At 52.4% G+C, this 27,876-nt stretch overlaps 1 protein-coding gene across 23 annotated transcripts in view; it reads right to left on the bottom strand.

Moving 5' to 3' along the window:
- The window catches only part of SCRIB (scribble planar cell polarity protein), a 97,261-nt gene that overhangs the window by 20,676 nt on the left and 48,709 nt on the right, over window positions 1-27,876 (bottom strand). For 8 of the 23 annotated variants that reach the window (XM_042020903.1, XM_042020911.1, XM_042020909.1 and 5 more), the window contains 16 exons: window positions 27,497-27,811; window positions 26,700-26,780; window positions 21,591-21,848; window positions 20,923-21,033; window positions 19,591-19,767; window positions 19,075-19,191; window positions 17,274-17,462; window positions 16,388-16,507; window positions 16,084-16,140; window positions 12,736-12,792; window positions 11,961-12,044; window positions 5,913-5,981; window positions 3,749-3,799; window positions 3,031-3,072; window positions 2,096-2,221; window positions 256-369 (listed from right to left, as the gene is read on the bottom strand). In XM_042020903.1, the coding sequence (XP_041876837.1) occupies window positions 256-369; window positions 2,096-2,221; window positions 3,031-3,072; window positions 3,749-3,799; window positions 5,913-5,981; window positions 11,961-12,044; window positions 12,736-12,792; window positions 16,084-16,140; window positions 16,388-16,507; window positions 17,274-17,462; window positions 19,075-19,191; window positions 19,591-19,767; window positions 20,923-21,033; window positions 21,591-21,848; window positions 26,700-26,780; window positions 27,497-27,811 (1,968 nt within the window). Of the gene's footprint in view, window positions 1-255; window positions 370-2,095; window positions 2,222-3,030; window positions 3,073-3,748; window positions 3,800-5,912; window positions 5,982-7,449; window positions 7,846-11,960; window positions 12,045-12,735; window positions 12,793-16,083; window positions 16,141-16,387; window positions 16,508-17,273; window positions 17,463-19,074; window positions 19,192-19,590; window positions 19,768-20,922; window positions 21,034-21,590; window positions 21,849-26,699; window positions 26,781-27,496; window positions 27,812-27,876 lie in introns of all 23 variants that reach the window. The other 15 variants (XM_042020905.1, XM_042020927.1, XM_042020926.1 and 12 more) reach the window with 14 other exon arrangements.

The following is a 27,876-nucleotide window of genomic DNA, read 5'->3' as shown; positions in this document are numbered from 1 at the left end:
GTTGTACATCAGTACCCCAATGTCTGGGGAGAATAACAACGCCATGAGATTCCATGAGCTTCCAGGACCTGATACAGACAGGACTCTGCCAGGATGACCCATCTGCATCATGAACAGACTCCAACTTCCACAGGACCTCAACATGTCCCTCCTCTACAGCAGCTTTTTTTGGAGGGAACAAATCATCACCTCCTTCCCTTCTCACCTCTGGCAGCTCGCACCTGTGCTGATGTTACCCCCAGCAGCTCGAGTTACCTGTGTCCCGAGCAGCGGGTGGGACAGGGGCACGGCTGCGAAGGTCTTGTAGGCCTGCTTGACATTGATGGGGACCTCGTCGGGGGAGGGTGGCGACGGTGGCGATGGTTTTTGCTACAGGGACAGACAGGAGGTAAAGGTGAGCACAGGTGGGGTGGAAAAACCCACACGGGGGAAACACAGCCCAGCTCTTGGCCCGCAGAGCCTGATGAGTGGAATATGGAAAGGAATATGTTAGGGAACATGTAAGGAATGTGTAAGCCTTGTGAAGGCTGCTCCTGAGCCTTGGGCAGGAACACGAGGAGCAGAGCACTGCACACAGACTACACACAGCAGCACAAGGATCACAGCCCCATTCTATTGCCTGGATGGTGAAGGAGGAGTGGCACAGGTCTTCACTGAGCTGATAAGAATCTTGTGACAGATCCTTTGGCCAAAGGCACATTGCTGACCCAGTCCTTGAGGATATCCACCCAATTCAACCAGCAAGTGCCTACCTGAATCAGGGCTTTTTGGGCTAGAACAGGACAGCTACACATTGACTCTGACTCTAGGGCTGAACAAGATTCCCTCTAGCGGAAGGTGTCCCTGTCTTTAAGGTCCCTCCCAACCCAAACCACCATGTGATTCCACAATCTGATCCAGGGATCTGTGATCTGGAGGAGATCTGCCTTTGATCTCAAATTTTCCCTTTGCAGAATTAAACTTACTGAGAAACATCTGACAAGCCCTGAGGGGACCTTCCTACTGCTTGTGTCTGTCTTTGCTGGTCCTTTCCTCACCCACATTCCCTGTGACCCTTCCTGCCACGTCTGGGGGGAAGCAGCACTGGGGTCACCTGCTGAAAGCATCACAGAAATGTAAGGAGTGGGGGGCAATGACACCACAACCTTCCTTCTGCTGGAAAGTAAACCCCCTTTAGCTGTTCACCCCTCCAACCTTCCAGCTGCACTAATCCATTTCCAGGCCTTTCTGGTTCTTCTTAGTCCTGCACTAGGGCTAAATTATGCTGTTTGATGATACTCCTTCTGCATGGGCTGGAGGACAGCACAGTGAGATCAGAAGAGACTGTAAAATGTGAACCTTGTCCAATCCCATGGATCCCGTACAGCTGTTTGCCTGCAAACCAGGTCTCTTTTGGTATCACATTGTACAAGCTCCAGTAGGGAGAGAAGGGCTGGATTCATGGAATCTCACCCAGGATGGTTTGTGTGGGAAGGGACTTAAAGCCCATCCAGTCCTTCCCCCCTGCCGTGGGCAGGGACACCTTCCACTATTCCTTCCACTTTTATATTGGAGGAACACATGTCTTCTGTCATGACAAAGACCAAATACCCGAAATTTCTCTCCCATCAACAAACAGCCCCAGGAATATGAACCTTTCAAAACTAATCATTTTGCAAACCATAAAACCCATTGGCAGGATGGTATTGGCTTTTGCTCCAAGGTGCCAGAGATCAACAAAGGTTCTGTAAGATTTATGTCTCCACAGAATTCAACACCCCACAGATATGGCTCTAAACTGGTATCTGGTCTGGGGATTTTGGCCACAAAAGCTTCAGCAGCGCAGACTCCTGGGACAGGGTCATGGAGCCATGGGGCAGCTGGGGAGGCCCAGAGAAATAAACAGGATGCACTGACCTGGCTCTGCCTGTGAGGAATGTGGGCTCCTTCTCAGAGAGCCCAGACTGGTGCATGGACACCACCAGCCTTAGCTCAGGCACGTGGTCATCAAAGCACAGAGTCACCTCTGGGAGGGTGTCCTGCCCCCACAACACTGGCACTACAGCCACCCAGGGCAGACACACGGCTTTCAGGGAGGAAACCCCAGGCCACTTACAGAGCTGTGGATCCTGAAGCATGGCTCGGGCTGCTGGAAGGGGTTGGGGCTGTCCCCCTCCTCCGCACTGTGTGAGGCAGCACTTTGTCGCACGCGGGAGAGAGGCTGAATGACGCCAGGCTTGGTCTGCTCATGCCAATGCCCCAGGACAGGATGGGGAAAGGCAGAGGAAGAGAAGAGGAGGGAGAAAGAGAGAAGAGAAATGAGCAGTTAGGGCAGTGCGGTGTCTGCCATGCAGGTGAATAAACAAATTGCTAATCCATGCACCCCTGCTCCTTTCCTCCACTGTGCTGCCTGCTCCAGCTGCTGGCAGGGAGAGCTCTTGGAGCCAACACCAAAAAGACTCAGCCAATGAAAGGTTACACAGGACCAGTAGATTACAGAGAAGGCCAGGACACAAGGAAGCACCTGCCATACCAGCAGCAGCTACAAGGGTTTGCAGGGTATGGTAAGTGTGACGAAGCTCGGAAAATGTGAGCACCAGGGATGGAAGCAGGGAAACATCAGCCAGGAATGGGAATGGGCAGAAGCTGTGGATGGAAGTGAACAAGACCGAGTCAGAGCTCTGACTAGAAATGCAGTTATTGGAGCAGAGACAAGAGTCTGAAACTTCTAGATGTCACCACCACTGCTGGATGTTGTGTGAAAGTGAACAAAGCATCTTCAACTAGAGAAAGCGGCAGCAGCAACTGGGTAAGCCAGCAAAACCTGCAGAAGGTGAAGCTGCGAGGCAAAACAGGAGTAAAAGCTGCAAAAACAGTTGTGTTGGGTTTTCAGATGGACCATATTTAAGACCTGATGCATTTGTACAAACTTGAGGCAAAGTGGAGGACTGGAGGAGACAGAGTAGGAGCCAACAGGAAGAAGAGACAAGCTGCATGTGTTGGGGGATGCACAGGGACACCACAGTCAGGACTCAAGGCAGCTGTACTCACTGATTTACTGTCATCCTGCGAGGTAATGAAGTTAATGGAAGCCTGCAAACAGAAATACAGGGGTAAATCTGGAGTCCACCCTGAACGCCTTCAGTTTACCCCTGCCCCACTGCCCACCTTGTATGGGGAGCTCCAGGTCCCACAGAACCCCTGCCCCCCCATACCTGCTTCTTCGGTGAGGACAGGCCAGAGCCCACCTCCAAGAGCCTCTCCCAGCACCTCTGCTATGTAAGGAGGCCCTTGCAGCTCTCTGCACATCTCCAAACTCTGACCCCAGCTCTTGGATAGTCCTGGCCCATGGGCACAGCCCCTGCTCCTGGTCCCTGGGCACACCTCCAGGTCCTGGCCTGTGGTCACAGTCCCTGCTCCTGTCTCCTGCTCACATCCCCAGCTCCTGGTCCCTGGGCACATCCCCTGCTCCTGGCCCATGGCACATTCCCTGGGCATATCCCCACCCTCCGCACTTGCCCCCGAGCCCGAGCAAAGCCATCCCACCGCAGCTCCTCCCCAAAGCGCTCGCAGGTGCCATCACAGCAGCGACACACGGGGGAGCAGCCCCTCGTGCCTCGGGTGCCATCAGGGTGCTGCTCCCCCAGTGAGCCCTGGGGGAGCCCCAGGGGAGTCCCAAGCCCCCACGGGGACGTGGGGCCAGAGGAGGGGGCGCGGGCAGCGGGAGCAGCCGGAGCAGCAGCGCACACCGCACACCAACAGCACTTACAAAGCGCGTCTCCCTGCCGGCCAGGTGAGGAGGCCGGGGGGCTGCGGGCACCTGGAGAGGGGCATCGGCGGGGGAGAGAATGGGAGAGAAAACGGAGAGACTGGGTTTTCCGCAGGAGAGAAGCAGAGAGATTGCAGCAGCTGGAGCTGGTAGGGTCCCCACCACAGGGGAAGCCCCTCTGCCCTGCTTGGCACACACAGATCCACCACAAACACCTCCTACCTCCCCCCACCCCCTTGCAGAACTTGAGGCCAAGCATGACCATCACAATGCCAACTCAGGACAAAGGATTCCATTTCCCTCAAGGAATTCTCTGAAATAAGCCCATAAACTCCGGCTGGACTACAAGATATTGGAACCAAAGAATTAACATTAAAAATAGATGGAGCCAGAGAATAAGAGACAAAATTCCTCAGAGCTTCTGCTCTAGAGCAACAATCTGAAGGTCAAGACTCCTAACCCCCAGACAAAGACAGATCTGGGAGTGTTCAGCCTGGAGAAGAGAAGGCTGCAGGGAGACGTTAGAGCCCCTTCCAGTGCCTTAAAGGGCTCCCAAGACAGCTGGACAGGGACTTTGGACAAGGGCCTGGAGTGACAGCACGAGGGGGAATGGCTTCCCCCTGCCAGAGACGGGATTAGATGAGATTTTGGGAAGAAATTGTTTCCTTCAAGGGTGGTGAGGCCCTGGCACAGGTTGTCCAGAGAAGCTATGGCTGCCCCATCCCTGGAAGTGTCCAAGCCCTGGCTGGACAGGGCTTGGAGCAATCTGGGATAGTGGAAGGTGTCCCTGCCCATGACAGGGGGCTGGGATGAGATTGTCTCAAAGGTCCCTTCCCACTCAAACCATGCTGGGATTCTGTGAAAACTGATCTCAAAGAAAATTGACGCTTGTGGTAAAAGGAAAACTTAAAAAGAACCCAGCTGCTGTCAGAAATGCAAATAGGGAAACACAGCTAGAACAAAGCGCATTGAAATAGTTTAGCTATAACAGACAGTATCTTCTAATCTTGCTGTGTTCCTGATGAACACTCAGTTCTAAATGATCCAAGAACTGAGGGAGACAGGCTGAGAAGCAGCAGAAGACGGACTGAAGTGCTGCTCCTACTGCTTCCTACATGGTCCTGACCCTTCTCCTAAGCCTGTGTTAGCAGTCACCTCACCCCAAGGGGATTCTGTTCACCTCAAGAGCTCCTATCCAGCTCTGAGAACTGAAATGGTTCACTGAAGACCAGGGAAGTGCCAGAGCTGGTGGGGAGAGCAGCTGGAGAACAGCTGGACTACAAAATGAAAGCAACAGACCCAAAATGAATAAGGACAGAGAACAAAGTACGAGTGGCAGTTCACTCCAGCCCCCAACATAAAACCCAGTAGTAGACAATGACTGTAAAGGGAAAATTTAAAAATCTATTTAAGTTCATTTAACTTCAAAAGGCTCAGCTGAGCTGTGACACCTCCTGCCATGGGATGGACAGAGGGATCAAAGACTCAGATATTGAAAAGGAAAGTTCAGAGATCATATAAGGAATATGAATGTCCAGGGAGAAAAGGTAACGTTTATAAAGAAAAAATAATCAGGAGTCACAAGAATTAAAGACACTTCCCATTCCAGAGGAAAACCCTCTGAGCAAAGAGCTGTAGCAAATCACTCCCTGAGGGCAGGGTCACCTAAAACTGGCTGCAGCTGGACCCTCCTGCCCAACAGTTCACGTGGGTCACCTCCAGTGTCACACACAGAACCAGGGATCCTCTGCAAGCCTGGGCAGCAGTGGGCAGCCCTGGTTTACAGACCCAAGATCATTTTCCAAATCCTGACTCCTCCATTTCTTACTACATACCAGTTGCCAGAATTAAAGAATCTCTGCACAAGGCACTGGTGAGACCATTCCCAAAAAATTCACAACTACATGTTGTAGCCCCTCCTCATCACCCTGCAATTAAGTTACCCCTCAGAGCTTATTTATGACCAGCTAATTACCATCCTGGCTCTCTGAGACATTTAGAAGGAGGGAGCTCTTCTCTTGCTCTCTGCTTGCCTGCTGCGCGGGATCCCCTCCACCTTGAGGGTGTCCCTCAAGAATGGAAATTGCCCTCAGCTACCTCTGTCCTTTATCCCTGAAGTGCCTCCCTGCCTTTCCCATATCACCTGTCCTGGGGACAGTCTCACCTGTGGATTACTGGGAGAATAGGGGGTTTCACGCCTGGAACTTCCTGTCCCAGACTCGCCCACAGGAGCCTGAAAGAGAGAAGACAAAGCTCAAGACAAAGCTTGAGTGTTACTCTGCAGCAGGAGGGGGTCTGTACACCCCAGGAGGCGTGGGACACCCTGGACACCCAGCGACGGCCCTTCCCCAGGGAGCAAGCTTAGCAGGGCCCAGCAGCACCTGGCACATGCCAAAAAGCACCAGAAACAGCAAGAGAATGATGTTAAACACTGGAACCAGGACCATATCCCAGTGCCCTGTGAGGCCAGCTGGATCAGGTGACAGCCTCTGCCTCACAGCGTGTCCCCGGAATCCTCTTTCCTGACTCTTCACAGCACTCTCAGGCAGGGTCACGGTGCAGGCAAACCTCCTGCTGCACAGACACTGAGCAAAAAAAGCCATTCCTGGCTGGAGGGAGACAGGGCTCTCCTCACTTCCAGAGGAACCTCTGGCTGAGCCAGCCAACAGCCCGGCCCAAGAGCTGAGCAGAGAGCAGCGTCCCAGGAACCACCTGCACTCTGACTGTGGAACAGAGGAGCACGTTTCAGAAGTATTTCAAATGCCTTAAGGTAGAAGCAGGTCATCTGGGATTTAGGGAACTATTTAGGCAAACCTACAGTTCCCAGTCACTAATACCACAGCCACACACATGCTCAGTTGATTCAAGTCAGTCTTGGGCAACAGTATTTTGACAGACCAAGCCTGAAGTGACTTGAAGTTTATACTGGAGCACAGATTCCAGATACCTTGCTCTAAGCTCACCTGGCTACACACCTGTGGAACTCCTACCAAGGAACTGAAACACCTCCAAGATCACTATAGCTGAGGGTTGGGTTTGTTGATTGGTTGGTTTATCCCCTGTGTACGGGGCTGTTTATGTGGAGTTGTTTTGCTTTTCAGACCTCCCAAAAGGCTGCTGAAAAAGGAAGAAGAGGAGAGCAACATGGTGCTCATCTGGAGGATGGTATCTTTGGATCTAGTCTGTGCTCCACCACAGGTTCCCTGTGCAACAGCAGGAATGTCAAATACAAACAGATTGCCAGAGCAGAAAGCAAAGTTCTCCCTTGAAATTCCAAAGTCTTAATCTACTGAATAGTGTCCCTTGGAGGAGCAGCTCCTGGGCTGCGGATCAACTGTGCTTTTCAGATGTCTAGGAAGGGCTGTGTTCAAGCCCAGGAATGGAAGTGTGGCACCAGCACTGATCTACTAGTCCTGCCAGCTCCCTGCTGCCAGCTGAGCAGGCAGGGACGCCACTGCTCCCAGCCAGACCCAGAGGGACAGCGGGGAAGTCACAGATGCCATCCTGTCCCCTCAGCAGGGCCTGGCAGTGCATTAGTGGCTGGAGGATGACACACGGACCGCTGGGGACCGATGGCCCCTGTACGCAGCGCTGGGGGCACACAGGTTGGGGGAACCGGCCCACGGGCGCCGTGCTGCCCGGCACCGGGGTTTAGTAGGGTGCAGTGGCTCGACTGTGTGAGTGCATGCCACACGCTACACGCTGCTTGCCTTGGAGTACAGGCTGGTCTTCAGCACACCCCCCCTGCCATAGCCCAGGGGGGGCCCCCCCAGGCCAGCCGTGCCTGTGGCCTTGCCCCTGCGGTTGGCCACCACAAAGGGGTTCTCACTGAAGGGGATGGGCTGCGAGTCGATCAAACACTCTGGCGTCTCTGGCAGCTGCTCCTGGGACAAGGGACACCCCACGGGGTCCTGCTTGTCTCCCCGGGGCTGTTCTGCCCCGCTCGTGTGCTGGTGGGGAGGCGTGGGGTGCCGGGGGGGCCTGGTTGCGCCTGCCGCTGGGTCCGGGGACACTTCCCGGCTGTCCCATGCCGTGGGCAGGGACAGCACCGCGCAGTCACCCTCCATGCTGGAGCTGGGCTTAGCACACTGAACAGGCTGAGAGGAAAACAGAAGGATCAGAGAGAAATAAGGAGAACAGAGTAAAGAAGAGGAGGGAGAAAATACAGAACAGCTGCTGAAGGACAGGGGAGAGAATTCCAGTGCTAATGCCCACACACCATCCCGACCCTCTCTCCTGCTCTACCACCAGTCTCTGACCCCCAGTGTCACTTCCAGGAGAGGACCTTGCCATGCACACATACCCTGGGGAACTGACAGATACTCCCTGCGCTCCTCCAACTCACACACATTCCTGCAGCTGCTCCCCAGCCAAACTCATTTCCAGCACCTGTACAAGCACACGTTCCCCCCCGCTCACCTCAGTGCACAGAATCACAGAATAGTAGTTAGGGTTGGAAGGCACCTCTGGAGATCATCCAGTTCAACCCCCACTTCACTGAGCCCCACCGCCTACAGCCCAGCCTCTACTGTCACCCCAACGCTGCCACACAGTCACACAACACCCGCTCCCTGCACTTCCACCACACCTGCACAGGTGAACATGCTCTAACAGCCCCACTGCACCACAACACACCCAAAACACCAGAGCTCACTGCAGCAGACAGAGCACAGACCCTTTGGGTGGCTCTTGCTGATGGCAGGACTGAGGCAGTCCCAGCTCTGTTGGGGCTCAAGGCACGCAGCCCAAATGAAGCCCTGACCCTTCCTCTTAATGCCATAGAAGAGAGTTTGTTACCACAGCCAGAGCCTTCCTTAGGGGAGCAGTGAGAGTCAGAGAGCAAAGACCAAAGCTTCCACCCAAGTGCCTCCAGGGAGCAGAAAGACCTCTCCTGCTCAGAGCACATTCTTCAGGTCCTGTGTCATGGCAGTGGTCACCAAAATAGCTCTCAAGGGTGGGCTGGTGACTACAATGGCAGCTGGGAGGCTCAAGAATTTCAGAGGCCCTCCCTTAACCCCCAACCCAACCCCTGTGGTTGGCAGAGCCCTGGCTCATATCGTGTTTCCTCATCAGTGAAGCCTGTGCTACCCTGAGAAATTCTGCTGTTGTGGCTACGTGATTTTTCAGTGTAAAAATCCTACTTCTAACCACTTTTCCCCAGAGTGCCATAATGCCTGACAGTCAGTGGGGAGCCTCAATCCCTGTTTTGTTCTTGGACCCGACTGGAACTGGGCTGGATCTGTGTCTTGCTGTGAGCTCCAGCTCCTGCTGCAGTGTGTCCTCGTGCGGGATTCCTCCCTCCCCAGCCTCACTGGGGCCATTCCTGTCAGACAAGCCACAATTTCTATTTTGGGTAAGCAAAAATTTAGGCAATGCAGCGTGCTTTCCCAGCTTGCAGACAAGACAGACATGTGCTACCCTGCATCCTCCCTGGCACTGAAAGAAATCCAATCTTAAATCCGATGAACAAGTGAAAAAAAAGAATCAATGGCAAGAAACTGAAGAGAAATAGATTCAGAACAGAAAGCACAGGTTGCTAATTAACTAACCATGGTGACCTGGTACTGGGATATGTCAAATCTTCTCCATTTCTCATAGTCCAGAAAGCAAAACTGGACTTGAACCATTTTGCTGTGATCAGCCCCTCATGGGTCTGGCTTTCATTCCTGTTCAATGCAGAAGATAGAGACTGTAACAGCTCTTTCACTTCTGTAAGGGAAATGTCAGAGTCACAGAATCCCAGGATGGTTTGGGTGGGAAGGGACCTGAAAACTCATCATGTTCCACCCCCTTGCCATGGGCAGGGACACCTTCCATTAAACCAGGTTGCTCCAAGTCCCATCCAACCTGACCTTGGACATTTCCAGGAACAGGGTAGCTACAGCCTCTATCCAGATGCTGCAGTGCACTGGGTGCATGGCCAAAGAGCATCACTCAAACCAGCATTCCCAGGCTGCTTCCAATGGGAGTTTTCACTTTGGCTTAGAACAGTGGACAAACAGAACAGGCCTCTCACCAGCCTTTGTTAAATCCTGCTCACAAAGGGACCCAGATGTAGCAACACAGATCAATCCAAGACAGACAACCACCTGCTCCCTTCTCTGGGGACCATTCTTGGAGAATCCTTATGACCAATTCTACCCACAGTTACAGTGGTCAGTGGAGAGATCTACACCTCCTGTTCCACAGTGGACAGATGGACCTGCACCTCCTCCTGCTCCACAGCAAGAACAGCTCTTCGTGTCCCATGGCGAGGACAGGAACTGTTCCCTGCAGCTCCCTCACGGGGAACTATGCAGCAGTAAAAGACACCCAGTCACTGTTTAGAGGAGAACATATGTGGTGAGAATTGGCCTGGAGGCAGGAAGAAAAAGAAAACCACAATGGGAACAGGGCAAGAGCACCAGTCCTCTGGAGGTTGTCCAGAGATAAACGATCTGTTACTGACCTGCCTGCTCTTCCACTGGCCAGACTGACCCTGGCTGAGTCTTCCAGCAGTCACCTAACAAGCCAGGGCAGCTCCTGAAGGACCACCAGAACCTCCCTCTCCCTACACCAGAACCTCCCCGTCTCCACGATCCAGGCAGATGTACTTTTCAAACCAGAGCAAAGACAGGGCTGGTGACAGCTGCACAAACACAGGCACCCATGGACCCTTCCTTGTGATGGGACATTTATAGATGCCGCCCATCACCATGGCATTCCGGCGTGCTCAGCCCCACATTCCCGTGCCTGGCATTCCCAGGCTGACACCGGCTGCAAGGCACAAGCCCCACAGTGCTGCTCTGCTCTGGACCACACTCGAGCTGTCCCGCACAGAGGCAGCTGCTGCCTGGGGCTGACTCTCCCCCTCTTCCAGCTCCTGAGTTACACTCAGAGATGCTAAAAATAAACCTTTTCCTGATCCTGCTTTTTTCTGTGAACAGCAAAAGGGAAAAACCAAAACCTGGGAAGTGTGGGAACAAAAGGAGGCAGAGCTGGAGCCAAAGCAGAGCTGTTATTGGAGTAAGACCTGGAGTAACAGAGGAAAGGGAACAGGAGAGGAGACCTGTCTGCATGGAATGAGATGGAGACAGGAAAGGTGAAAGAGATGATCCTGAAATACCGGAATGGGAATGCAGAATGGGATGATGACAGAAAATGGAGATCTTGCTGCAACAGGAGGAAAGGAAAAAGACTGAGGATGTGTGAAGGAGCAGGCAGAAACCCGGTAGAATGGGGGTGATGCAGGAAAGATAAAAGGAAGAAAAGATAGAGAGGTGAGATTTTAAACAACACAGGAGAGAGGTAAATTTGTAATCTGTGAAGTTTGTGAAATCTGGAATTTCTCTTGGCCACTAAATATGAGGGACTGCCAGGCAGGACACAGGGCAGGAATGCCCATGGCAGGAGTCACAATCCACAACAGGATACACAAGCCACGGGGCTCGATCACGACACACAGCCACAGCCACTTCACCTTCTGCAGGCCTGGGGGAATCTTGGCTTTAATAGAATCTCAGGGTAGTTTGGATTGGAAGGGACCCTGCAGACTAGCCAGTCCCACTCCCTGCCATGGGACACTTCCACTAGACCACCAGTGGTAGACACTTCCCCGAGAGGGATGGCTCCAAGCACTGTCCAACCTGGCCTTACACTTTTCCTATTTTCAATACTTTCAGCAGCCTCATCCCTCCTCTTTCCTAAACATCATCCCACCATGGATTTACAACTGAGCTCTGCACACAACACTGTCATCACTGTGTCAGGAAAAATCTTTCTCTCCCTCCTTGGCAGCTTTTTGGAGCCTGTTCCTTCCACAACAAATCCCTGAATTCTCCCACTCACAGCCCCTTCTCTCCCACCAGGCTGTTTCTTCTGCCTTGTTCCCAACTCTGCTTTTTGCAACTTCTCAAACTTTGCCTCTTCCCTTCCCAAAAGGCAAAGCCACCTGGCTCTTGCTCTCCTCATTTTCTTATTCCCATCTTTCTTTTGCAGCTACCTCCTGTTTCAGTGCCTGAGTCCCCCACAGTTCTGCTTCCCAGTTTTGCTTTGCAAAGGATGCTGTCACGTCCCACACCATGGCACAGGTGGAGGGCAAGTAATGGAACCACCATGGCCTTCTCTGTTGGGACCCCCACCTCCACAGCCCCTCGCTGCCTCCCCTGCAGGGACCCCTACCTCCACAGCCCCCCATGGCCTCCCCCCGCAGAAGCCCTCATCCCCCACTCACGCCACGGTTGCCTCTCTGCAGGCCACTGCTGGGCAGTGCTGCCAGGGTCCGGTAGTCCAAGCGCAGGGGTTCACTGGGGATGTTCTGGAGAGGGGTAGAAAAACACAAACACCAGGAAAGGTCAGGCCCAAAGTCAACTAAATCAATGAGAAAGACCAATAAAAAGGGAACCACCCCAGTAATAACCAGGCCTTATCTCCAAACTCGTCAGAGTTCCCACTGCCTGGAAAAAGCTGGAATTGTTTGAAACACAACCATGTGAACTCATGGCAGGAGCCAGGCTTGAGAAACCCTGCAGAGAACGTGTCACTGTGGACCCCTGGTCACCCACTACTGCTCAGATCCCTCCACTCCTCCTGCCCCCATGTCCACTTCCTTATGGAGGAGAGAATGTGCCATACCTACCCGTTTCCTCCAACAGCATCCAGAACGGCTGGATCTGGACATGTTTAAGAAAGCAAGTCTGCAATTCCTCTACCGTTTCTTTTTTCAACCTTAACTCACACACACTGTACAACTTCGTTCAATTTTGCTTCCCATGTGTTGTCTTTCTAAGCCTAAATAGAAGCCAAAGTTTCTAACCCAGCCCGTTTTCCTCAATCCCTTACACGCTTCTTCGGTTCTGATCTCTTATCCCCAAAGCCACATCCTTTTAGGGGAGGGAGTGGAAAACACAAGCTTTGGGGAACAAATTCTTTTTGGGGATTTCTCCAGCTTTCCAGTCTAGCTGTAGCCCTTTTCTGGGACTCTCCAGCCCTTCCCCTGTGCTGCTCACCTCCGCTTCCTCCTCAAGCTGCTGCGTGGCTGCCTCCCGCTCCCTACGCATCCGCTCCTTCCACAGGACAGAACAGAGCCAGAGCAGAGAGACAAGAGAGAGGCAGAGAGGTCACACATGCTGGGCAGGAACTGCTGAGGGAACAGACGTGCAGTGCCAGCACGAGGAGAGTGGGAGTAGAATCCCAGCACGAACAATGGGACTGGGGAAGGAGGAGCTGGAATTTGGCACTTGCACCATTATCACCAGCAGAATGGACAGGGACAGAACAAGATGATCTGGGTGCCACAGGTGAGAGGTGAGAGCAGGTGTCCCCAAGATCCTCAGCAGGGACAATCCTGGGGAAAGTAAGGAGAGGTACAGTGCCCCCAAGCGTAAGCTATACCAGCACCAAGGGAGGGGAGGAGTTTGCTCATTGCTGGAAGAGACACCTCGATGGAGCACAGACAGGACAGGCTGGAAGGGAATGGAAAAACAAACCTACAGAGCACAGGCCTTGCTGGCTTATAGCATCACATACAGAATGATGCAAATACAAAGGGTCAGAATGGTCTTGGCACAAGGTCAGCTCAGCACCAGCTGTCAGCCCGCAGTCACTCAGCACTGCAGGGACATTAGAGAGTGACCAGTGACTAATCCCAAAAGCTCCAGCCACAGGCTTGCTCCCAGGCTGCAAGAGGAAGGGAACAGCGTGGGACTTGTCCTAAGGACTGATTTCTGTGCACTGATATTTCTGACTTGTCACCCAGCACCTCTGGGCAGAGCCTGGGGACAGGCTCTGGGGACAGCACAGAGCATCCTTCCCTTCTCTTGTCATGGAACCCTCCCAGGTGCTCCTCCCAAGCAGGAATCACATGGTCCTGAAGTCCTGACACTGGGAGGATGGGAGGTGGAAGGCAGCTTAGAGGGAGTCAACTGAAAATTCTGCTGAGCATCTGGGCCCTGTTCTTAAACAGATTCCATGCATTACAGATTACCACTGTCCCACATCACCCCTTGACCTCCAAGCAAGAACATGCAGCATGAGAAGACACTAATGCTCTGGAGGATCACAACTCCCAAAAGGATATTCAGGGATCTTAAAGTTTATTCTGAATCTGGTTGTGCTTGTTTTGGCCAAGAGTTCTCTGTAGGGTGAAGGTTCCAGGTGACACTAATCTGGTGCATGACTGTTCTCTGAGGTCATATTCTGAGGAGTGGCAGGAGCACCAGTCAGCCCGGATGGAGCTGTGGCACACTCCAAATCCATCTCTGACAATATCTGGGGAGGACCTGGGTTAAGACTAGAAAAATAACTACAGCCACAGAGCCAGGAGAGAGCTCCAGGAATCAGTCCACAGAGACTCGGAGTTACTGACACTTCTACTAGAAACTGAATTATCAGAGAACTGAAGACAAGAGGTGTCAGCAGTGAATGGGTTTGAAAACTTCTACCATGAGTAGAGCAAAGGAATAATTCCTCCCAGTTTTTCAGTTCACAGCCTGCTGTGGGCTGGAGACACGTTTGGTCTCTATTGCTCTTGTGCAAGAACGAACATGAAACATTGAAGAGTAAGAAAAATGGTCCAAAAATGGTGACAGAAATTACCAGGGATCTGGCACCGAGATGGGAACTTCCTTCAGTATTCCAGTGGCCACCAAGGAGTGCTGGCTCCATCACTGGGATAAATTTAATCATCAAAACCAGTTTTAGAGACATAATCCCAGATTCAAGGTTTAAAAGGCCCAGCAGAAAAACATGTCTTTGCCCATGGGCCTCAGGATCCCGGGAGGTCCAAGGAGCCTGGAGCATCCATTGCTGCCTCCTCCTGGCACATCAAGGGAAGTGGCACCAAAATACATCAGCATTTTTTAAAATGAGATATGGCCAAGGCTACTTCACAAATCTTAAAGGTTTTTCTGGGTTTTTTTTGACCCAAATATTTTTAAGTAATCTCAGTATAAATTTTGGCAAAATTTTTCTCTACCTGAGCCTGGACAAATGCCACCTGTTCAGCCCGAGCAGCACAGTTCGGGGCCACACTTGCTATATTCACAGGTGTTAGGAATGCTGATACTGACCCACAGTACCTGAAGTCTCCTGGAATGTATTTAAATCCATATATCCATATTCAAATCCATAAACTGCCAACATTAAAACTGGCAGGAATACCCTTTGCTCAAACAGAAACACAATGAAATCAGGTTTGCTGAAACCACATCAAACCACTCTGAGCTCCTTCCCAGGCAAGGAATGAGGCATTTTATAGGAAAAACCTAAATCTGATCTGAATTGCCTCTGCTCTGGGCTGAACCAAGAGAAATGCTGAGGTCCCTCCTATGCAAATTATTCAGGATGGTTTGGGTTGGAAGAGACTTTTCAGGGTCATCTAGTCCAAGCCCTGCAATGAGGGACGTCTCCAAATGGATCAGGTTGAAGACCATTCTGTAAGGTCATTTGACTTCCATCCAGAATTGCCAACCTCACCCTGCTCTTGTGGGGCAGCAAATGTAAACAAGCTCAGAAATTGCAACTGCAGAGAGAACCCAGAGAAACTTCAGGTGTATCTGAACCGGAAACTTGACTAAACACCTGTAAAATGGACACACTCATCTGCCAGGAGAGAAGATTTCCCACTGACAACACTGAAGAATTCAGTTTTCCCTCTTCTTCCAACAACTCTGACTGGATAAATTACCATTTTAAGAGGGATGACTGGAAACTCTAAGTCCTCAAGGGGCTTGAGTCTGCTGATCTATTTCTGTGAAATTCTACTTCTGTGAAACTCTCTTTCTGTGCAAGGCTGAACCAGTGGGCAGAGACACAAAACTCTCACAGCAAAGCAGAGAAATGACCATGTGAACTACGGAGCATAAAGCTGTGACTGATTAACAGCATCACTTCTCCACTCAGGGCATCTCAGAGCTGTGTGTTCTCATCTTTGCTCACAAAACCTCTGTCAGTCACAGGGTGCTGGACAGAGAAAACGGAGTAAATTTGGGATTTCCAAGCTCATTGGCCATTTTTCTTGAAGCTGCAGCTTGGCCAGGAGGTACCAGCAGGTAACAAGGGTGGCCTTTGTGAATATCACAGGAGCATCACCAGAGAGGTGCACAGGGAGGTACAGCAAAGCCAAAGAGCAGCCGGGGCAACAGAGCAGTGCACTGCAGAGAGGGAATGCCCAGAGCTCTGCCCCATGGCACTGACAACGGGGCAGAGACCCAGAACTCCCATGGCACTGACAACAGGGCAGAGCTCCCCATGGCACTACAAAGAAGCAGAGATAACCTGTGACACCTTCCTTGGGACTCACAGGCTTGGCAGAGCCACTGCCACGAACAGATTCTGCTACACAAATAATCTCTCACCACTTTCTCCATTTCTTCTCTCTCCCACTGAGTGGCTTCTCTCACCATTTCCATCTCCTAGGAGAGAGCAGAGTTAGAGCCACCTCACCCAGTGCTCTCTCCACACCTGCAGCATCTAGAACCTCAATGAAGGTGTCACAGGCCCATCCTAGCGTGATCCTGATCCAAGTGCTGGGTCCTGCTGATCACATGCCATGTGCACTGCCCATTACACTGCAGGCTGCATGCACCAAGGGAGACACTAGAAATTTACAGAAACTGCTTTCACTCTGTAACACGCTCCCAGTTCAGCCACAGCACACACCTTCTGAAGGATCTCCACCTCCTCGGGGCTCAGATCCCGGTCGATGGAGGAGATACTCTCCAGGCTGTTCTTGCGCCCAATGCCAGCAGCAAAAGGGTTTGCAATGATTCCTGGGGACATCTGCAAAGCAAGAGGCAAATCACACCTGGTGGAAGCCCACAGAGGGCCATTCCGAAAATTCCCTATTCCAGGCTCCCAGATACAGAGTACCAGGACAATCCCAACCAAGTCAGAACCAGAACTCTTTCAACAACTTGAAACCTTATTCCATAGAATCCCAGACTGGTTTGGGTTGGAAGAGACTTTGAGAGCATCCAGCTCTATCTATCCCTGCCATTTCAGCTGACAATTGTTCGAGGAACCTGAGGTCTAAGTAAGCTGAATTTAAATTGATCCAGGTGCAAGAAGCGGATAAAGGTGAGCAGGGATCGCGTTCGTGTTCTACTGGAGAATACAAAAGCTGACTAGCTAAGCCTTGGAAACAGAAATCAGAGAGGGCACAGGATTTCTCCAGGGAAGTTTCACCCTGTGGGGAAAGATGAATCCCAGTAAAGAGCCAGAGCATTTATTATAAATGTAACACTGGCCAAGAAAAAATGGGCATAACCGAGTGAAAATGATCTTGAAAACTTTTTTTTTTCAGTGCAGTGCTATTGTGGGACTGTTCTGGAACCAGGAGGAGCAAGTCCTGAGGGACCACTGCTTTTCTGGACTGAAGACCCCCTCCAGTTCATATCATAGGTCAGACTTTGAAACCTGGGACCTCAAAAAACCAAAAAAATCTACAGCAAAAGGTTAGGAAAATCCAGCATTCTGTGAAGAAAGAGGTGGGATCCATGTGGTGGGATTCTGGTCACTCCAAGGGCACCTGCACTCCAGTCCTCACCTCGATGGCAGCCGCAGCCTTGGGGTCAAAGCCATCACACACCAACACGAGGAGCGCGTCGCCCACACCGCGGAGGATCTGCACGGCTTCCGTGTGCGTCATTCCCAGCAGGCTCTGGTGATTCACCTCCAGGATCCGCATCCCCACCTTCAGGCGGCCATCCCGGGCTGCAGCCCCAGAGGAGCTCACCTGGAACATAGCGGGGAGTCACTGGAGCAGGTCAGAGGCGATGGGAGAGCACGGGGCCATGGAGGGGAAGGAGCAGACAGCATACACAGGGAACGGGGACAACAGCCCGCAGCTGCAAGTCAGGGGAGGCATCTGGAAGTACTACGGAAAGGGCAGAAAAGGAGGAACCTGTACAGGCTGGTGGAGGGAACAGGTGTGGAAGAATCTTTTATGTGAGATAAAAGAATGTGAATTTGAAATGTGTTGTCCCAAGGAAAGAAGCAGGTGAGAAGGAAAAGCTCTCACATCATGATGCATCGCATGGAAAGAGAAATCATTTTGTGGTGGGAGAGAGACACAATGGAAATGCAAATGAAGACAAACTAAGGAGGAAGGAGGCAGGGATCAGACATGCAAAGAGGAAGAAGAGGAAAAGCACCACTTTGTCTCTTGGTTACCAGAAATACACGTGAAAATCAGAGGCAGGAAAACCCCTCTGGATAGGACAGGTAAGAGAGGTTGAGGGGACTAACACAGCTCAAGGGAGAGCAGGGAAGTTCAGAGTTTTGGTTCTCTACAGGCTAAAACAACCAGTATTTGGAAAAACAGGGAGGGGAGATGGGATAAACTAACTCTGCACCATGGCTAAACTGTGAACCTTCCAACCCCCAAATGCTGTAAGGCTGCAGGAGAGAAAACCAGACCCAATTATTAGAAATAACTGTCAGTTAGAATAATCCCAGGTTTTCTTTTCCTGCTGTTACAAATGTCCCAGGTGAACGTGCAACTGCCACTCAGAAAGAGGGAATTTATTCTCTTAACTTTAGAACTCAGATAAAACAGTTACATAATGACAAATGCTGAGTGTTCCCTTGCCTTAACAGCAACCAGTGATCAATTATCAGGGCTGACTGGCAATTATGGAGTGTCTTCAGCCATGAGGATAACTCATACCAGTTTCTACCCCAAAAAAACAGGTAAAGAGGGAACCAGCGACACTAAGGTGAACAGCCGGAGTCCTCTTTGTCAGCAGCAAGACCAAAATGACACCACTTATTGCTGTGCTCCACTGCCAGCAAAGAAGCAATAAAAACTTTTTGGGAAGGGTTGGGAGGAGCATAAACTGGTAAGCATAAGTTGAACAAGAAAACGTGTTATTTGTGGGGGAAAAGTAATGGGAAAAGTACGTGTGACACAAACAGTCACTTAAAAAAGGAACAAAGTTACACATGGAGTGCACGACACAGGAGAAAAGGTTACGAATTCCTGAGGCTTTCCATGGAAGGAGGAAAGAGCTTGCATGTCTAAGTGGGCAGGAAGCCACAGGCACACGGGGACCAATAGGAATGTGGGTAAAAGGAAAGATGTGTGAGTTTGCATTATAGAAAAAAACACAAGAGAAGGAACACAAAGCAAAACAAAGGCAAACAGGAAATAAAAGAAGAAATTGTGTAGCTGTTGTAGAGGAGGAAATATGAAAGGACAAGGATTTGTCTCCTTTGCTAGAGGGACAATCTCCAGAACTGATGCACCAGTGAAAGCTGAGAGCGAATTCCAACAGCTCCCCCAGGGATCACCCTTCTCCCTGGCACTGCCTGCACAGCACCAACCTGCACAGTTACTGCTCTGGTACCTTGGAGATGAAGATGCCTTCATCAGTGGGATCAAACGGATTGCCAGCATGGCCCTTTGCTCCACCCCGGATGCTGATGCCCAGCTTCTCTCCTGGAGCCTTTTCAATGCATATTTCCTGGAAACACAGAAAAGTCTCCCTGTTTCTGGGCCAAGTTCAGCTGAGGGAACTCTCCTCCGAGCAACCACAATTCTAAATGCCCTGAAAAGGGCCTGAATTAGCCCCATCCCTCATCTGGCAGTTTATTCCTGTTGGTGAGGACCTGCCCTTTCTGTTCATGCTCACATCTGATATCTCGTCATTCTCTGATGACAGAGTCACCATGGCCACGGCACGAGATCCTCACCATTCCCCAGCTGGAGATGCACTTACAAGAGACTGGATTCTGCCAAAGGAGGAGGAAATTCCAACCAGGAGTCTGGTTGTATCCTAGTCCCAGACCTCCAGCCCGGTAAGAAACTGCCTCCAGAAACAACCCTGTGTGATTCCCCCCCAGCCCTCTCACTTGGAACCCACCTGCATCCCAGGTGGAGGTGGGTCTCTCCGGACCACCATGGTGAGCTCCTGAGCGTTGGAGAGCAGCGCATTCACGGCTTCCTGGTGGGTGGCATGGCGCAGGTCGATGCTGTTCACCTCCAGAATCCTGTCCCCGACGCGGAGCCCGCTGCGCGACGCCAGCCCCCGGGGAATGACCTGCAGAGAACCATTAACACAGCTAGAGAAGGGAAGCCCATCTCTCCTTGGAGATGTGATTGTGTCCCCAGGCATCCTCCAACACCCTGCAGGCCTGCTCTGACTCCTTTTCTGCAAAGTTCCCTAAGAGGTGACTTATCTGGGAACACTGGTGAAGAATGAAGTGGGATGTGCTTTGAGGTGCATTTCTTTATGTTATTCTCATATTCCCAATTTACTCTGAACCAATCCTGTGCTGTTTTGCCATTATTTTGCCCATGACTGTAACCAGGACTGACTGCAACTCCAGTCCTTACCCAGTGCTCTACAGGGGCTCCTGAGAGCTACAGAGGGACCAAACCTATAACCAAACCTGTGTTCCTGGTGAAACAAAGGAGTCAGCAAGGAAAGGATGAAACCTGTGAGCACATGGGCAAGTAGGAATGGTGGGAAAGGGTTAGTTAGGCTTTGAGAAGAGCAAATCCTGCCTCATTGACCTGCTGATGCACTCCAAGAGAAACCATGGGCACATGAAGGAATAGATCTGGCAGGCATCACTCCTAGAATTCCCAAGCCCTAACAAGCCACAGGTGTCAGAGGAGTCAGATTTGGCATCCCCAAGTGACAAGAGAAGTCAGGAAGTAGAAAGGGCTCAGCAGGAATCCAGCATCCCTATTCCAATGAGCACGGATGTGCAGGACTGTGAGGGAATGGGCTGCACACAGTGGCCAGCCTGTGTGCTGACCCTAAATGGCAAATGATGTCACCACTGGAATGGAAACGTGGGATCAAAGGACACTGGCCTGAATGCAGCAGAGCAGTTCTGGGTGTACCAGTAGTCACACACTCATCCCACCAGCCCTTTCCCAGTAATGACTGGCTTTCTGCAATGCCAGTGTCTCCCCAGGACTAAGTAAAGCCAACATGAACTCAGCAATTTCAAAAGCTAACTGGGATTCCTCCAAAGGGTTCAGCATGGATTATATAGGTTTTCTTACATGCCCACAGATGGCTCCACCAGCAGCAGCACATCCAGTACAACCCTTCACACATCTCCCTCCTACCCCTTTATTTCACAAATCCATCCTGTACGTCTGGACTCATCAAAATCCTTCACCTTAATCCCAATAATCCAACAGCTCAGGAAGACTCAGGGCAGCTCTCCTGGGACTCTACCTTGGAGATGAAGACACCCGGCTCATGAATCCCAAAGGGATGACTGGAATGGTCACTGCCTCCGACGATGCTGAGGCCCAGGGGACCACCTGCTTTCACCAGGTGAATTTCCTTGAGGGAACAAGAAGCAGTGTCAAAGGGAATGAAGGATATCACATACAGACCACAAACACTGACACAGAGTCAGGGAGGTGAACACTCACGGGACAAAGGGGTTCCCCACGTGGGACTCTGCAACCTGGAGAAGAGCTAGAATGGGGCTCCAAGAGAGCTGGAGAGGGATTTTGGACAAGGGCCTGGAGTGACAACACAAGGGGAATGGGTTCCCCCTGAGAGTGGGCAGGGTTAGATGGGATCTTGGAAAGAAATCCTTCCCTGTGAGGGTGGGAAGGCCCTGGCACAGGTTGCCCAGATAAGCTGTGACTACTTCATCCCTTTTTCAAGGCCAGGTTGGACAGGGCTCGGAGCAAGCTGGGATACTGGAAAGTGTCCCCACACATGGCAGGTTGTGGGTCTGGATGGGCTTTCAGGTCCCTTCCAACCCAAGCCTTTCTACGATGACTTCTCCAGGCTCCAATAACCCAGCAGGCTGGTCCCCATCACAACACCAATCTTTCAAATGAAACCCAGCAGGATTGCACTGTCCTCCGTTCCAACGCCAAGCTCACCTCGATAGGGTACTGATCCTCCAGCCCTTTGGAGAGGTGGTTCCTCTGCGGCGCAGGCGTCTCCTCGGGCGGGCTGTCCCCGGGGCCGGGGGGCGGCGGGGGGGAGTGCATGCGCACGCGGGGCGCGCCGGGCGAGTCTCCCTCGCCGGGCTGCTCCGCGCCCTCTCTCTCTACCAGCAGCACGATGGTGGGGGAGGCTGCGGTAAGCAGCGCTACGGCCTGATCATGCCTGGCTTCTGTCATGTCTACCCCATTGATCTAGAACAACCCGCAAACTCAGCGTCAGACCATCACCCCGGCGCTTCCCGGCATTCCAGCACTCAGCCAGGCCCCTGAGGAACCCTGTCCTGCTGCACGTGGCTCCCGCTCAAAGGCCTGTGCCCCAAAGCACCTTGGAACTCTCCCAGCTCCCTCTGACCTGGCAAAGGGACACAGGCACCTGCTCATTCCCACCTCACCCCAATCCCCTTCCTAGACAGCTTTTCTGCCCCTTTCCCACGTTCCCTGCACACCTGGTGCCCTGCAGCACCACTGACATGGTGCTCAAGGGGACCACGCAGGCCAGGTGTGATGTTCCACCTCCCACAGCCAAATGTCTCAACATGGGAGAAGCAGAAACAGTGATTGCCAGAGCAGTGCCACAACACAAGTATGTGCCGAAGCACCTGCTGCCTTGACACTGAGCCACCTGCCCTTATGAGTCACCCAGAGCCCAGACACGGACACTGAAGGCACAATTTGATGGGTGACAAGATCTGTCACTGGTCACTGGGCCACTGGCTGCTCATGCTGGGCAGGGTCATGGTAGCCTGGGGAAGATGCCAGCTCTAAGGCATTAAAAGCAACCCCAGGTAGAGAGAGACTTGAAACAACAGAGAGCCTTTCCTACAAAAGATTTAAAACAGACTCCTTAGAAACTCAAAGGACCGGAAAGGACATGACTGCTCTCCATGGATGTACAAGGGGGCAGAAACCTGAGGAGAGCCAAGCTGAGGGAACACAGCCCAAAACAAAACTTGACAGGAAAACGTTGAAGCTGAAAATTAAAAGGCATCTAGTCATTAGGTTCTGAAAAAGCTTTCCAAAATGAACGATGAAGACATGAAAACAGCAGCTGCCAAGATGGGGTTTGATCAGCTCATGAAATAACAACCTGACTGTAACAGTCACGGCAACTGGGCTTTGTAGCCCAACTCCCTGCTGCCTGATTCCCAGAAATATTGTTACTCCCCAGCTCCTTCACAGAGAGCAGTTTCTGGACTAAGCTGACACACACCATCTGACAGGACTGCGTCCAGCCTCCCTGTGACACTCCCAGCACTCACCCAACCTGCCCTGTCCCACCTATAGCTGTGGGTACTGCTCTCCTTAGGACAGGGAAGGAGAAGCACAAGTGGCCCTGTACTGGCCTGGGAACTCCACAGTGTCACCTCTGATGAGAGGACTGTCCCCAAAGAGACACCTCTGGCATGACCCAGAAGGATGTCAGGGCAGCAGCTGGCACGTGCCCGCAGGAAGAGGAAGAATGAAAGGGACATGGGAAATGGCTGCTGAGCACAGGACAATGGGCATCAAGCAGGAAAGGTAATAAATTAACCGCACAGGTGCACAGCTCTTAACGGAATGCAGGTAACAGACGAACGGCTCAGACACTCCGGGATGGATCCTTAATGCAATCACCAAAAGCAATCGCCAAAAGCAATCACCCAAAGGAATCACCCAAAGGAATCACTCACGTTAGAGAAGTGCGACCAAGCTTGGCAACTGATTTGCAGAAGAAATGGAGATTATAAGGGGGTGTATCAGCACATCTCTTGTAGGAAAGGGCCAAGTGGCTGCAGGAAGCTTGAAGGAGGTGTTGTGGGAATATGCAGCACTTATTATGGGATGTTTAACAGACCAGAAAGAGGACTGGAGGTGAGGAACAAGCACGGGGAAATACAGAGGGTGGAGAACACGAGGCTGCTGGTCAGTGCTGGTCTGGCCAAGCCCTGGGCCTGAGTCTATATCTGCTCTGCCTTCTCCCCACATTCTGTATGTTCTGTGCCCAGTTCACTCTGTTCTGGGTACATGTGCGAGAGCTACTGGTAAAATTCAAGCTGGACTATCCAGCAAGTAGGAATCCAAACCATGGGAAGACTCAAGAAGTGGCCCAGAAGCTGGATGAAAGGCTTGGGGTGTGACCAAAAAGCCTCGAAGACCTCGATGCTTGGGGCAGAGGCTGGAGACCTGCAGACACGAGCATTTACTCGAGTGAGTGAGGGAGCGATGTGCATGTTCCACCAGCAAACTGAACCCCGATGAGCTGGAGGGCAAGACCAGGGAGAAGCTGGCTGTTGCTCCTGCTCTGTGAGGATACTTGTGCTCAGGTGTGCACCTGTAAAGGTACTGCCCCCTTCCTGCCCCTGTGATCTGGAACCAGCTGTGTCTGCAATGTGTTCCACGTTTGGAGTCTGCCCTTATCCCTGCTGATGGCTGCACCTGGGAGCAGGGAAAGCAGAAGCCACATGTCCAGGTGATTGGGAAGGGAGGATTCCTTGGATTCTCTGATGGTTAACAAAAGCAACATGCAGGAGAGACTTGACTATTTTTGGTTCTATCACCACATCAAGGGCAAACAGACTCATCGAGTGGGAGCAAGATGATCTTTAAGGTTCCTTCCAACCTAAGTCTTGCTCTGACTCTACGACACTACGATGACACCGCACAGACCTACCACAGCACGACCCACTCTCATTTCTCACATCCCCTCTGCTATTTTCCTGTCCCTGACAGGATGAGAGCGGTCAGACAGGGTCGGACCAGAAGGGCACAGCGGTGCCTCCCCGGAGCAGGGACCAGGGACCAGGGCATAGGACTCCTGGAGTCAGAGGTGCATCACAGGTAACAGCCCTTGGTGCATTTTACCCAGTAATTCTCCACTACCTGGAAATCCTGGTGGCTCCCCAGCTTTGGGGCAGCTAATTTTCCATGGCCTTTATCTGGCTAGAGAGCAAGGCCAGCCACGCAGCATGGCTCTCCATGGGGAAGGGACAGTGTCTGTCCTTTCCCTGCTCCACATGTTTCTCTGTGTGCCAGGGAACTATATTATCCTGGCAAATCTCTAAGGGGTCACACTGCCTCATTAGGACTTCATGTGTCACCGACCACTATCTTAAATCTCCCCAGAATCAGTTTTCTTCCCAGTCCCATCCCAAAAAAATCAGCTGCCCTTACCAACTGCTCCCAATCCTGCACTCTCCTTGCTAGATTCCCATCCCACAGCTCCAACTCTCCAGCACTCCCCCCAGCAGGTCCCTGTCCAGTGTCTTCCCCCACCAAAAAGACTCCCAACAAACACAGGAATACAGAGAAGCTGGGAAGTGAGTGACAGTCACTGGGGAGTATTGAGGAGTGTTAACTCAGAGGGGACGCCTAGGCTGGGCTCTTCAATCCATGTGCTCAAAGCTCCCTTTCTTAAAAGTCAAAGGAGCAATCCCAGTTCTCCTGAGGAGAAGTCCAGGAGGATTTAGAGCACAGGGGAAGAGCAGGAAGCTGTGCTGTATTTATTTTCTTAAGAAAACAGGAATTCTTTGGCAAAGTGAGAGCTGAGCAGGACCAGGAGACCATGGCTTTGGAAACAGGCCCTGCCTGAGGGACCCACGACCTCTCTACCCAGCAAGGGTCCTCTCCCTCCCCATGCAGGTACAGGCAACCAGCACCCACATCCCAGAAATCATGGCACCTTGGAAGCTTTCCAATAGAACTGGGCAATTGCTGCTTCAAAAGATTGTGGTAAGCAGACTTGGAAGTGATGGGAATAGCCCTGGTGAGTATTCTCCTGAAAGGTAACATGTTCCTGCATTCATCAGAGGTGAGCACAGGATCTGAGCTTCAGTTGGTGCTGCTCAGCACCAAACCTGTAGGGCCACACATACCTCAGCACAGGTAACTAAGGGATGTCAGGACTAATGACAGCAACGCCTCAGCCACATCAAAATCTGGCAGAGGCCTGAACTCTGTAAGCCCTGAGCTCACACATCCCGTAAGGAATCCACTGCAAGCTATTACCAGGGAATTAGATCTGCCTTTCCTGTGAAGCTGCCCATGGATATAAATAGAGCTGCTGAAGCAGAGTGGAGACAGGTTTGACTTTTGAATCTGTTCTGAGATTTTTGTGTCCTTTTTACCACAGGTTGAGCAAACCAACCCCAAACGATGGGCCTCAGTACCACGAGCAAATCCAAAATAATTCAGTCTATCTGGCATTAATCAGGGTCAGGACTTGATTTGGGGGGTGGGAAGCACTAGAAGAGAGGGAGAGACGCTATACCAGTTCAAGCTTCCTGCCAAGACACCAGTGTCAGACCTGGGCCTGAGCTCCACTAAAATGTTGCGCCTGAGCAAATACAACACAGCCCCAGCCCAGGGATAGAGCAGACAGAAGCCAGCACTGACAAGGCTGTATCAGTGTTTACTCACGCCAGCGCTGTGGTAACACGTGCTCTTACCACAGCTGCTGGGCCAGAAACCCACCACCAGCACCAGGATGTTGGAGGTTTCCCTCAGAGGCAGCATGCGAGCATGGGAAGAGGGTCGGGAGGCTCAGGACAGGCTCCCCACAGGAGGGGAGCGAGGACCAGTAGGCAGAGACAGGAGGTTAGAGCAGTGAGAGCTGCACGGACAGGACGGGAGACTGGGGCCAGAGTTCCAAGCAAAGCACTGAGGTACCCCTGACCTGCTCCACAGCACCCTTGGGCAGCTCCTTCTGCTCCAGCCCACGCTGACCCTGCTATCCCACTGCACCCCAAAGGGCTCCCCCTCTCCCCGTGGCAGAGCCCCCGGGCTGCCACCCAGGCTCCAGAGGGACACCAGGCTGGGGCAGTGCTGCCATGTCCCCTCCCTCCACACCATTTCTGGGGAAAGCACTTGCATAAAGCATTTGGGAAAAGGGAGCTGTAACTGCACCCACCACCAGACAGGGTACAACCACCCAAATTAAATGCTCTCCCAGAAGGCTCAGGAGCTGAGAAAAGGACCCCCAAAATCCAGCTCCAGTAACAGAGAAGCAGCCCCTGCACAAGGAAGGGCATGGAGCCGAGTCAGACCCTTCCTTGCACACTCACTCACCGAGATGACCCGGTCTCCGACGCGCAGGATCCCATCCCGGTGGGCTGCACCACCCTCTGCGATCCGGGAGATGAAGATCCCCTGGAGCACAATCAGGAAGGTCAGAGCAGCCTGGGCTTTCCCTCACCTGAGCCTGGCTCTCCAGATCCGTTTCCAGACACCAGGCAGGTCTCGGTCCTCTCCTGTCCACAGACCCTTCCCCTGCCCTGATGCTTCCCTTTTGTTCCCCACTCCACACAAACCCTCTGCTCACAGAGCCCCTGGCAGCAAAGCCTTCCCGGGCCCAGAGCCTGGAATCCATGCCAAAAGGGCAGTAGTAGGATTAGATGTCACTGGCAGGGATTTGGGAGCCCCAGCCCCCTTCGTTCTATAAAAAAGAGGGAGAGGGATTTTGGACAAGGGCCTGGAGGGACAGCACAAGGGGGAATGGCTTTCCACTGACAGAGGGCAGGGATACACGGGATATTGGGAAGGAATTCTTCCCTGTGAGGGTGGTGAGGCCCTGGCAACAGGTTGCCCAGAGAAGGCTGCCACATCCCTGAAAGTGTTCAAGGCCAGGTTGGACTGAGCTTGGAGCAACCTGGGATAGTGGAAGGTGTCCCTGGTCATGACAAGAGGACGGAATAGGTGAGGTTTAAGGTCCCTTTAAACCCAAACCATACTGGAATTCCATGATTCCCTGACTTAAGAGCACCTGGCTCTCAGAGACCACCTGGACCACCAACCCAGGGCCAGGCTGCACTGCTGCACGCCGAGGGATGAGGAACATTCGGGGATCCCAGGGGATCAGAACTGACCATGTCCCCAGCCCGGTAAGGAGTGGAGCCCTTGCCACCAGCAATGCTGAAGCCGAGGCCCTTCTCGTTGCGCATGAGGCAGGTGGAGAATCTTTCGGTGGCAGGTGCTCCCTCGGGACGCTCGGGGAAGCGCAGCCCCCCACGCCGCTCCCGCGGGCTGTAGTCGTCCTCGGGGCGCAGGGGAGTGACGGTGATGGCATTCTCTGGCTCCACCATCCGCTCCCGCAGCACCGTCATGGAGACGGAGCTTCCCGACCCCCGCAGCGCTTCCACGGCCACGTGGTGCTCAGCACAGTGCAGGGACACGCCGTTCACCTAGACACAGAGCAGAGGCAGCCCTCCCTCACACACAGCCCTCACCTCAACACAGAGCAGAGACA

The sequence above is a fragment of the Corvus kubaryi genome, unplaced genomic scaffold (genome assembly GCF_017639235.1).
Source record: "Corvus kubaryi isolate FWS band 111438036 unplaced genomic scaffold, C.kubaryi_AGA036_p1.0 37063, whole genome shotgun sequence".
Lineage (NCBI taxonomy): Eukaryota > Metazoa > Chordata > Aves > Passeriformes > Corvidae > Corvus > Corvus kubaryi.
Note: the sequence above shows the minus strand (reverse complement) of the source record. Positions and strands in the feature narration are given on the sequence as shown.